The sequence below is a fragment of the Cardiocondyla obscurior genome, linkage group LG02, assembly GCF_019399895.1.
Source record: "Cardiocondyla obscurior isolate alpha-2009 linkage group LG02, Cobs3.1, whole genome shotgun sequence".
NCBI classification, from domain to species: Eukaryota; Metazoa; Arthropoda; class Insecta; order Hymenoptera; family Formicidae; genus Cardiocondyla; species Cardiocondyla obscurior.
Window position 1 is genome coordinate 8221237 of NC_091865.1, and position 11759 is coordinate 8232995.

General features: G+C 38.5%; 1 protein-coding gene across 7 annotated transcripts in view; it reads left to right on the forward strand.

The window, feature by feature from the left end:
- Positions 1–7524, forward strand: part of LOC139110045 (WD repeat-containing protein 47) — a 61220-nt gene extending 53696 nt beyond the window's left edge. For all 7 annotated transcript variants that reach the window (XM_070669589.1, XM_070669579.1, XM_070669569.1 and 4 more), the window contains 4 exons: positions 3682–3851; positions 3970–4277; positions 4599–4821; positions 4950–7524. In XM_070669589.1, the coding sequence (XP_070525690.1) occupies positions 3682–3851; positions 3970–4277; positions 4599–4821; positions 4950–5095 (847 nt within the window). In that variant the 3' untranslated portion in view covers positions 5096–7524. The remainder of the gene's footprint in view (positions 1–3681; positions 3852–3969; positions 4278–4598; positions 4822–4949) is intronic.
- The last annotated feature ends 4235 nt before the right edge of the window (positions 7525–11759 follow it).

Genomic DNA, 11759 nt, shown 5'->3' on the forward strand with positions numbered 1-11759 from the left:
GGACTCAATCAAAGCGCGGAAATGGCGTGATCGTAACATTGCCTCCTCGACTATATGAAACGTGTCTCGCAACGGAACCTTTCGATGTCGCGCAAGCCATTTTCGCGATGGCATATCGACGGCTAATGACCGTCTCCGGTACGCATTGTTCTCTGGCGAATTGCGCTAGCGCTATAACTATCATTGCAGCGGTTTTACGCAAAAAATAATGGATTCGTGTCGTACAATTATCGAAAAGCCCTCAGACAGGTGAACACATCATCGTACGGTACTTGCCCAAGCGCCAAGAGAAATCAGATAAATTTGCATTCGCGTTTCTGCGAAAAATGAAAGAGAGAAAAGAAAAAAAGAGAGAGGTTGGAGAGAAGAGAGAATTAGAGAGAGAGAGAGAGAGAGAGAGAGCGGGCTGTGATACATTTTAGCAGCGCCGGCGAAAAGAACCGTAAAGTGCGAGTCGGTTAAAAGCCAGTCCCGATCGTGGGGAGAATCGCCGGCGACGAAACGACTTCACGTTCGCGATAAGCGACGGCCGTTTCGCGAGCTAAAATTCGCCGCATGTCGTGACGACGATAAATCCTGCTCAGCCGAGCTTGGCGTCGTTTTTACTCGGCGGTGGACACGTTTCGGATCCCGAGATAGCGGCGACCACGAAAAATGCGCGAAGCGCGAGAGAGAGAAATCACGGCTCTTACAGCGGAACGCGTCACGCTATTCAATAAGCTCCGGCTTATCTATCATCTTGATGCGATAATATCAACGCAACTTCGCTCCGCGGTGCAATTAGAACGGAGATTACGATTAATCAAATTGCGTTCTCCCACGTTGCAATAGATATCCCTTATCGCGGGGAAAAGCGCTCCGGTATTATTGCGAATAACGCAAACTATAATTTGGCGAGATTACTTTTGTGATGCATGCATATGCAATGTACGTATAATTATATCTATGCGATATAGCACGGAAATTCTTATCGTCACCTTTTCTCCGTTACTAATGTTGAACTTTCAGACTTAAATATGTAATAGCGAAAAACAGGTTGGCGATACCTTGTTCCTCGATTTATAGGTTCATAGTAGCAAAGATATAATTACTCTCTAGCGTTTTGAAAGCAATTGAAAAGTAATTACTGGATTAATGAGAAACAAGGCTCTCGCTAATTGTCGGTTAATATTTGAAAAAAAAAAAGAAAAAAAAACGTAAGTAAGATTATTTGGGAGTACGAAAGAAATACGTAAAATAATAATCGAATACGTCGAATTAATATTATAGAAAATTAAAAGTAATCTTGTACGATTATGCACAACTTTTGTTACAATCGGCATGTCTTTGTTGGTCATTCATACGTAACAAAAGAACGTTGTCGTATGCAAATTTGAGGCGGGTCAAGAATAAATTCGCGTCCGCTAAACTAATTTTACGCGAGCGTGCTGGCTTAACGAGCGGCAGAGGCCTTCATGCCAAACGGAGCATTCCTGCGTGTTCAGCGAATGTGGATTGCCGGTACAGTTTTTTCCATTACCGGCCTACCACCGCGCTGTAATACACCGTTTCCGTTTACATCGCCCTGAAATGCGACTCGTAATATTTTATCTTTCCAGCCGTCAAATTTACGTCAGTTACGTGAAATTCAGAACAATCCGGCATAACTTTATTACGGCTTCTTACGAATTTTACAACTCCTCGAAGCTTTATAATTGTTTTTAAATGCGAACGGTAAATTAGGAATCAGAAATTCGAGAAATAAATTCACTTTAGTTTCGAGATCGTGAATTTCAGTCGACGAAAAAGATTCTGTGAGGCAAAAATGTAGAAAGTAATAAAAAAAATTCTTGGAGCATGTGTAGCAGTCGCGGATGAATAAGTAACGTAACAATTAAAAGTGATAAAAATATTCATATCGACGTGTAAAAACTGTCTGAAACGGAATTATAGTTTCGTTTTTTCTTTTTTCTCTCTTTTTTTTTCTCTTGAAGTAACGTTATGTGTTATAATTCAAGACAGTCTGTTTTTGCATTATAAGGTGGACAACGAACGGTCCTCCTTTCACTCGCAGAACGTTCCGTCTACTATTAACAATTCGCGGCAATGCTCATTTAACGCCGTATTACGGTGTTCCGGTAAGTTCAACGAGCTGTAATTTGTGTCCAAAGTCAATAACGCGCAGCAATTTCCATTTGTCCGTTTGCGAGAGTAGCCTCATACCGCGACTGTTGTTTTACGCGCGGAACGATTCTCGTTCGCGTCGAGAAAGTTTGCGCCGCGGCGAAGTACATCGCCGTTACACCACAGACAATCTTACATCTATTTCGTATTCGTGGTAAAACAAAGTGCGCGACATACGCGCGCCTTGCGTAATTTTCAAAATTGCTACTTGACCAGCCACTGAACACGAAACGCCGCTTTTCAAATACCACCGTAATAAGTTTCAGCGTCGCAACAATAAGGCGCGCGAATAAACGGCTCGTAAAATTCGCTTAATAGCCCCGAAGAACGCGACCGCCGCCGTCTGAGATTCAATTATAACGTTAATGACACGCACGCGCTTGTAATTACCTGAATTGAATAACGAGGCGCCAGGAGATTGTACCTCGCGACATCCGGTGTTGCGAAAGGAACGAAAGAATCTGAGATACGAAAGACGAAAATTCGATGAAACTTCATCCGAGTGACACTTCATGATCATTCAATTAGAACGTAACTCCGTTGCTCGGCTTGAAACTGAGATATCACGGAACCTAATACATTTGACATTTATACCATCACATTACCGTCAGAGTTTGCGGTTTCGTTACTCGCGATTATATATATTTGACTTATTAGCTTATGGATATTTGATTGTGCGAGATTAAAAAATAAATCTAGAGCGTTAAAATTTTTTTTTTTTAAGCGTTTTTAAACTTATAAAGTTCGTTATATAAAATCTTTTATCGCGTATACTTCGACGGAGAATTTCTAACGTCACTACATCTGTCAATATTTTTTTTCTTTTCTTTTATGATTATGGGCGGTAATTCACTCGTTCCATCATTTTTATCACTCGGTACGAACTTCTCCAATTATGCCGTTATTATCCAGAGAAACCGCCTCTACGAATAATCGTATCGTCACTTTCGAAAGTCCGTTCCTCTTCGGCGCTCGCTGGAAATTGCGGCAGAAGTGACGTTAATCTCGCGCGTCATGCTCAAGCCGAATAGACTTCGAGGGGACGAATAATAATTAATAACGGGGAAGATTTTACGAGAGCGAGCATTCTGATCGGCAGTGAGGATCGCTCGAGCGATCGCGATCTCACACGCGTAGTGCGCGATGGGAAAAGAGCTGTGCTTAATTGAAATCTGCATAAAAACCCGGCGCCGTGAAAGCGACGGCACGCTCTTTGAGATCATCGAGCCTCTCCCTAGTTTCCACGGCCGAACCTTACGCACAGTATTCAGCGCGGTATCGACTTCAATTAGAGACGCAGTTGATGAAGGCTGGGAACGAGGAGGGAGAGAATAGCTCGATGAAAGTGATGCTTGAAAGATCCGAGTATTTTCCTTCCTTTTCGAAACAAATGGCTTGTGCATCAGAGCGAAATAAAATCTTTTTTTTTTTAAACGAATGATTTTTATCGCTCCGAGTTGTTGAAATATTTATTATTTATTATAGCGTGTTTAATATCGGATTATTGTGTGCTTTTAGGGAGGATCATCAGACCTATCAACCTACCGTTCTCTTTAAGAGAACGAAGCATCACAAGGGCTCTATATACTGTCTCGCGTGGACACCGGATGGACGATTGATCGCGACCGGAAGCAACGATAAAACCGTGAAGTTAATGCGCTTTAACGCCGACACGTCGAATCTTGAAGGTATTATTTGGTGGACGATAGATATATGTTAGCCTTCGTAAAACGAGGAAAGGGGAAAGTAAACTTTACAAAGCTGGATTTTATTTTTATTCTAAAAAATGTCATGTCTAATTTTCAGGGCAAGAAGTCGAGTTGACTATGCACGATGGCACGGTGCGTGACTTGTGCTTCCTCGAGGACACGTCGAATAAGTCGAGCCTTCTAATCAGCGGTGGTGCTGGCGACTGCAAGATTTACGTTACCGATTGCACGACCGGCACACCTTTCCAGGCTTTGAGCGGCCACAGCGGCCACGTGTTAACGCTTTACAACTGGGGCGGCGCGATGTTTGTTAGCGGATCACAGGATAAAACAGTCAGATTCTGGGATTTAAGGACGAGAAGTTGCGTCAACATGGTCACACCTGCAACGGTACCTGGCAGCCGGGTGAGTTTGGATTCTCGGTCGATACGCTTATAACGACCATCAAAAGTGACGATCAGAATAGAATTATAAGAAAATATATTTTTTTTTTTTCTTTAATTTAATTTAAAATTTAATTTGCATCTTTTTCTGTGGTTTTAGTGTCATATTTGGTATGTCCGATAAATATTCGATTTACATTATTAAATTACAATGTTACTTTTTTTTCCGACCGTACGGCGAATGGTTATTTCTATCTAAATCAAATCTTTGTCGGACATTTTTTTTTCTAATCGTTAAAAGTAGAAACACTATTTGTCTGAGCAGCATTTAATTCCATTACAGGTCGGCAGTCCTGTAGCTGCTCTATGCGTAGATCCGTCTGGCCGATTGTTAGTGTCCGGTCACGAGGACAGCAGCTGTGTTCTCTTTGATATTCGCGGTGGCAGAACGGTTCAGTGCTTCAAACCTCACGCGGCAGATATCAGAAGCATACGATTCTCGCCGTCAGCATATTACTTACTAACGGCAGGATATGATAACAAATTGGTACTCACAGACTTGCAAGGTAAGTTTTCTCATTAATTTTAATTCTTTGATAATCATTACTTATATACATTTGAAATCATTATTAATGACACAAATATATTAATAGTAACTGAATGACGTAAACCTAATGAAATATAAATGTTACAGGCGATCTTACAATGCCACTACCTAGCGTCGTAGTCGCTCAACATCAGGATAAAGTTATCTCCGGACGTTGGCATCCGACGGAGTTTTCGTTTCTCAGTACTTCCGCTGACAAAACTGCAACTTTGTGGGCTTTACCGCCTGTTTAAAAAGGCCCGAAATAACAAGACACTGTTATTTATTTAGCTGTTCTTTTAAGAACATTTTACCATATAATTCATCCTTTATAATGTTGCCTAGTTTTTTTTTTTTAATATATATATATATATACATATATGAATCCCTACGAAGATTCATATTTTGATGACTTTAATTCTTAAATAATTCCATAATTATTGTAATCGCAAGAAGTAAAATTTCGAGTGATATTAATATTCTAACATACTCGTATTTGCATACAGTTTAATTATTTTTTAAATGACCAATTAAAACTTCAATTTATACGACTGCGCAATTAATTCAACGTAATACATTGATATGCAAAAGTAAAATATTTAAATAATTAAAACGTAACACGCTTCGAAGACTCGGGTTAAAAAGGGAGTAAAGACCGCGTTGGTTACGCGATATAAGATAAGGAGCATCAGTAAGATTGTTTTTAGCTACGAAAAGAATATTGGGAGTCACAAGACTGCGGATGAATAATCCCTCGCTTTGATGCTGTTTTACAACTACGCGAAGTTGAATTGTATACATCGTGAGTTTTAAACATCTCTTTGCACAACACGATAGATTTTCCGATTTTAAGGGATATTTTTTTTTTTTCAGAAACAACGTACGCGTACTTATAAGAATCGCGATGCTATGTATCCCCCTGAACCCAGTCTTTTATTTTAAATGTAGTTTCGTTGCAATCAAAGATGCCTATATATTGTAGATACCTTATGTTAAGGAAATTTTAGAATTACAATACGATCCTGTATAAAGGACATTTTAATTTTCTAGTTTTTAACGCTCTCTTACTTTTCGCTCAGTATCGCAGCGTTGCACAACGTTCAAGTATTTGTTTTACTCATTTTATTCTTGTAAAATTTGCTGCCACATTTGTGCGGAACTTATATATGTGCGTTTAATTGACATACAATGCTCATACTTCCATCTCCATGTTATCAACTCACAAGCCAAATATCTACACACGCGTTCTAGTACATAGTGTATATCTGTATTTGCGAAAGAAATTATATACGCTCATAATATAATCGCTATTTTTTATGGACTAAAATAATATAAATCGCGACAGAGAGTTTATTTGAGCGTCAAGCAATTACGCGATTTGTCGCGGCAAGTGACTAAGTTTACGCGATTCGCGCAAAGAAGATAGTATTCTTTAGTAATATAAAGTCGTAAGAATTAATAATTAGAGTTAAGTTGCTTGTCGCAATCGCCAAAGCTCGTAGTAGCAGCGAAACGGGGAAAAGAGAAAAGTGCGCATCACTTTGGGCTGAGAAGTAACTTTCTCATCAATTACGATCTTATTGTAACGATTCGATGGTCGAACATGGGAAGATGTTGTAAATACACCGTTTATCGGCAACTAAACTCGGCAATTTTTTTATTTCATCGTTAATCTGTCGGGTAATAATGCACGCAATCATATCATTATTTGTTCTATCCCTACATCGATATCAACATTGTTAAGAGCGAATTTTATTTTGTCCTGTTAGCGTATATTTTCGGCGTACGGACAAATCATATTTTAAGATCGCGAATGTATTCATGGAGAATGGGAGAGATATTAAAGAAATGTAAGAGATAAAAAAAAAAAAAAAAGAATAAAAGAAAAACGGACGAATAATAGAAAGGTTAAAGTTAACTGCTTGCTAACTGAACTCTCTGATTTTTTCGCGTTTCAATCATTTACAAAATCGCATAAAGTATTATTTATTTTAAGACAAATTCTCTTCTGTAATATTAAGTTTTGATAAAATTAATTTCAAGTATTGTTGCCGTTTTTTAATTGTTCTTTAACGTTACGCAGTATTTGCGATTCTGTAAAAATTATTTTAACAATATCAAAGATTTGTAAATGTAGATAATGAAGATAACTTATTTTTGCATTCATAGAAACACAATTTTTAGCAACTCTGCGTGTTTTCTATCATATGTTATCCAATAATTTGTTGTTTCACTTTATGCATTTTGTATAATAATTAGCAAAAGACATCAGAGTGACAAGCAAACGAAATGGGACGGAAGCAATTATTTGTTAATAGCAACTCAATGTAAACCGATTTGCTTCCATGTAGCAATTTATCGTGCCTTCTGTCATAGCTGCTTTCGGCGACTTACGTTTATTTTTATATTTTTTTTTGTGAGTTTTTATCCTTCCCCTCCCTTTCCCTTTCCGTTTCCTCACGTTCCTGATTCCATAACAGCAATACATCCCTCCTCATCTTACGATATATCGAAATGAGTTCGTAAATGTCTAAAGTAAAAATGTCTCATTATCTCGTACTCAAGTATTATCACATAACGCACTATTATATACATATGACATAACTTATAACTTTGTACTTTTCTTGTAGATACGATATAATATGTCACGTCTAATTTAAACAATAAAATTTACGTTATTAAAGCGATCGTATTAATGGTAACGAAAATCACACCCAAACAACCCATCAGAATTCCATTAGAAGACCCGGCCCGATTTTATTCAGGCCAGGTTTTTCAGAAATTCGGGTAATCGGGCCGATTAGCGGCTCTCATAAGAGAGAAATTACGTCGGCGTGTAGGCCCGTAGCGTATATACGCTCCATGAAAACTCGATCGATTTTTTATAAATTTTCCATAATGACTGTAATCATGTAATCTTCCACCCGCATGTATTACCTGTGGCGCCGAATCCGACGCTGTATGGGTTTCAATTCTGTGAAGTAGAGATACGCCGATCGCGACGTAAACCGTTCTAGTCTCGAAAAGAAATTTTTAATGAGAATCATTTAATGGAGAACCGGCAATTTCAGCACTTAGAGCTTATTTTTGTTGATTACGGACAAACTGCTGCTGTAATATATCATGTTTACCGACTGCATTCAACAGATAAAGTTCGCTTTTTTCGCGATCGAAATATTGTTTCGCGCTTTCGTATACACTACGGAGTGCCGTATTTTTTTTTATTATAATAATTTTTTGCCGCTTAGTGTAAGTTAATATATATTTATATATTTTTATATATATTACTATTAATATATATTTTTTTCAGGGAAATAATGTGGAATGCATAAAAAATTTTTAATTACACCGGTTATATTTAAAGAAAATATTAAAAGTATGTACAACCGACAGTCCGCAATCTGTTTAAGTAGGACGGGAAATTTTTGCTGCATTGCACATTAAAAATTTATATTATATTATTTATCCTATCTTAGGATATATGAATACATCATTACAGGCGAATTTTGAAAAGTAAAGTCGGATGACTATTAATATAATAAATAATAAAAAAAATAAAAATTATATAAAAAGTATATAATACATTTTATATAGATTTAAATAATTATATGTAATTTTTTGCTAGGTAAATCTCTCGAGTTTTATCGAGGTCGGCATAAAGAAAGGAAGGACGAAAGGCAACTACCGCGGCGACCAATTCCGTGATCTCTGAACCTAATCCTGTATCCCGGGAAGTGTCCCCGAGGCGAGGATCCACCCACGAAATTCCTGTGCGTCTGTCGGAACCATCTGTCGATTCGACGAATCTGGTTGATTCGGCGCTTGAGGATTTTTCAAAATCCTCACCGCGGGCCATATTATGAGTCCTAATTACTAGCGGTGCGCAATGCTTGGTCCCGGAACGAGCACAGACACATTATCCAAGTCCCCGAGGATAAATGTAGTTTCTGCATTCTATTAGGCCTACCTACAAAATCCCTGTGCACCCCGTGTACCCCGCGCAGTCCTGAGGAATGCCCCTCGAGGTGCGACGTTTCTTAGCTAATTCTACGTTTCTATTGCGGTTTGCTCGATGGTATTTGGCAACAGGCACTAACTCGAATATTTCGGATTCCGAGTAATTATTTCTCATAACGTTTTTCAGCCGAAAAGAAAGCCAAGCTTTGATGCATTAGAATTAAAGCTAAAATTAAAAAACGATGACAAGGAATATCGCGAATATGAAACTGGTTTTCTCAAGACAAACTTAGTTAATCGTTCCAAAATTGGTTAAGGTCTCGGACTGAAACGGCGATTATAAATGTAAGCTTTTAGTTTAGAGTCGGACAAAGTGATCGGGTTCGTGATCACGAACAAGTAATTTCGCGGCTTATGAACAAAAAACGGAGAACTTGGAAAAAGCGTGCGACGATGCATTAGTCTAATCGTCCCGTTAAATAATTCATCACACACGAGGTATTCAAATTAATAACGTATTACGAAAATCCCCTCCAATCGAGGTCGGGCGCACGAATGGCTTTGTATACTCTATCATTTCCGCAGAGGTTCTCATGCATGCAGTCAAGCTTTGTTTTATCTCATAATATTAAAACGTGATAAAACTAATCATAAATTTAATTTTAAACATGTAGAAAATTGATTAATTAATTCTAGTTCTAAATTACTTTTAGCGACCAGTTCTTTAGTCCTTTCGAGTCGAAAATAATATAATAATTTTTACTACATAAAATATTATTTTTCTTATCGCTTTACCTCACGTCACAACCTGATCTGCCTAAAATCGCATAAGATATTGTTTTCAGGTAAGAAGTTTTGAAATATCGCGGTGTCATGAAAAATTGCGCATCCCTGGCAATCTCCAAACCGCATTCAAATGAGGAGAGAAGAAACCCCTCGTCAAGTTCCTCTCCCCTTAAAAAGCGAAACGACCCCCGCGTATAATCATTCTCGGAAGGGCAACTCTGCGGCCGAGAGATGATAATAATAATTTGAATCGCGGCCACTTAGCATACGTGCAATTTGGTGCTTAAGACGAATCCGTTCTCCTTGCCCTCACCGTAGCGCGCACCCGTCGTCGTCGTCGCCGTCGTCGTCTCGAATACGGCAAGAGACGGCAACAGAAGAGACGGTTCCTAGTCGCCTGGGCCATTCGAACCCAGAAATCCGTAATCACCGACCCGGGATTGAACCCGGGGGCCTGCCCAAAGACACGACCCGAATAAAATGCGACGAAACGCGCGTAATTTGTGGGGGCCCTTTCGTCCAGGCATTCCACCTTTCGGAAGAAATCGGCCGGCGCTCTTTCCTGCCTCGCATAAAAGCGTCTTCGCGATACTTTAGTTCGTCGTAAATTATTGCGCTAGACGACGTTGTTATCCCCGCGGCTATTTAAGGATACATTTTGCGGTAGGTGGACGTCGGCGAGCACCTACACACACCGCGCTGTTAAGTACTAAAGAGCGAGCGGAACATTAACGCGATAGAATCAATTAATGAGCAAAAACCTGAAGTCTAGTTAAGCAAAGGCGGGGGTTGAACTGCGTTTAAAAAAAATTTTTTGCGTCTTCATTATACGCCACGTGAGTTATTAACATTTCCTAGGAAAAAAAATGCTAATTTATTTCTTTCTAAATACGATTTTTAAACGTTTATAGCCCGCAGCGCGAATATAACTTCGCGTGACAGAAAATATTGGGAGCATAACAAAATTTTACACGAAGAAAAAAAAAAGAAAAAAAAACGCTAGTAAACGCAGTGGAAAAAAAAGTCTGTTTAATCAGCAAGTCGACGATAATAGGTATTTACTCGACAATATTTGCATGAATCTAGACGACATGTCTAGCCGTTAGATAGTTAGATGCCCAAAAAAAAAGCGAAAGAAGATTATACGACGAAACACCTATTTCATAACGTTATAATACTAAATAATACGTTATAATACGTTTTAATACGAAATAATATTAAAAAAAAAAAACAAATTTTGTATTCCTATTACGTAGAAATTATTAAAATTTGGTTCAATACTTTTATTTTTATACGGTTGATGGAAGTCAATAAACCTTTTTTTTTTAATAATTTAATAATATAATTTTTTATTTTAAAACTCCATCGTCCAAGGCTTGTATTATTTTCAACCGATAGCTCGATATACGTCTAAAAATTTCCAGACTCCTTTGGTGATCCGAGATCGTTTACAACTTCGTAGCTGGCGGGTGGAGATCGGACACGCATCTTCGCCATAACTCCGCGTAATAGCCAATATCTCACGAGAGTCGTACAAACGCGAATCGGTTACTAGTTACTACTTACGTGAGTTAACATGATTTATCGCCTAGCATTAACCGCTTACGAGACCAGCGAGGATGAAACGAGAGGGATAGATGTAGAGAAAAGGAAGCGGCGAGAAGAAGACGAGACGGACGCGCGAAGAGGGATGAAGAGTGCAAATCTCTCTTAGGAGCCTTCACTACGGCCAATTAAGGCCCCGTTTTAATCGTTCGCGCCTAATTGCAGAGCCATTACTTTGTCTCTCGAGGGTAAATACGTCGAGCTAAATACCCACGTCAAAATAAAGAATATGTAGAGTCCCGAAAATCCACGGTGAACAGCGGAAGATATACCACTGAAGTAAGGGAAACTCCAAAGACAATAATTACGGTTTAAATTAATATATAAAATTTTCATGTGTGAAATATTAAAGATTTATAAGTGAAATTTATAAGACATTGGTCGCTTATTAGAGGAATAATCATTTTGTATAACAATTATACTGCCCAATGTTAAAAATTCAAAGAAATATGTAATATTTCGATTCTCGCGTGCTGCCTGATAAATTTGACACCAGTCTAATTAAATTACTCTGTGGCTATTTTTTTTTTTTTGCGCGGTATCGAAAATTCGCTGCATTTGCCGTCCAAT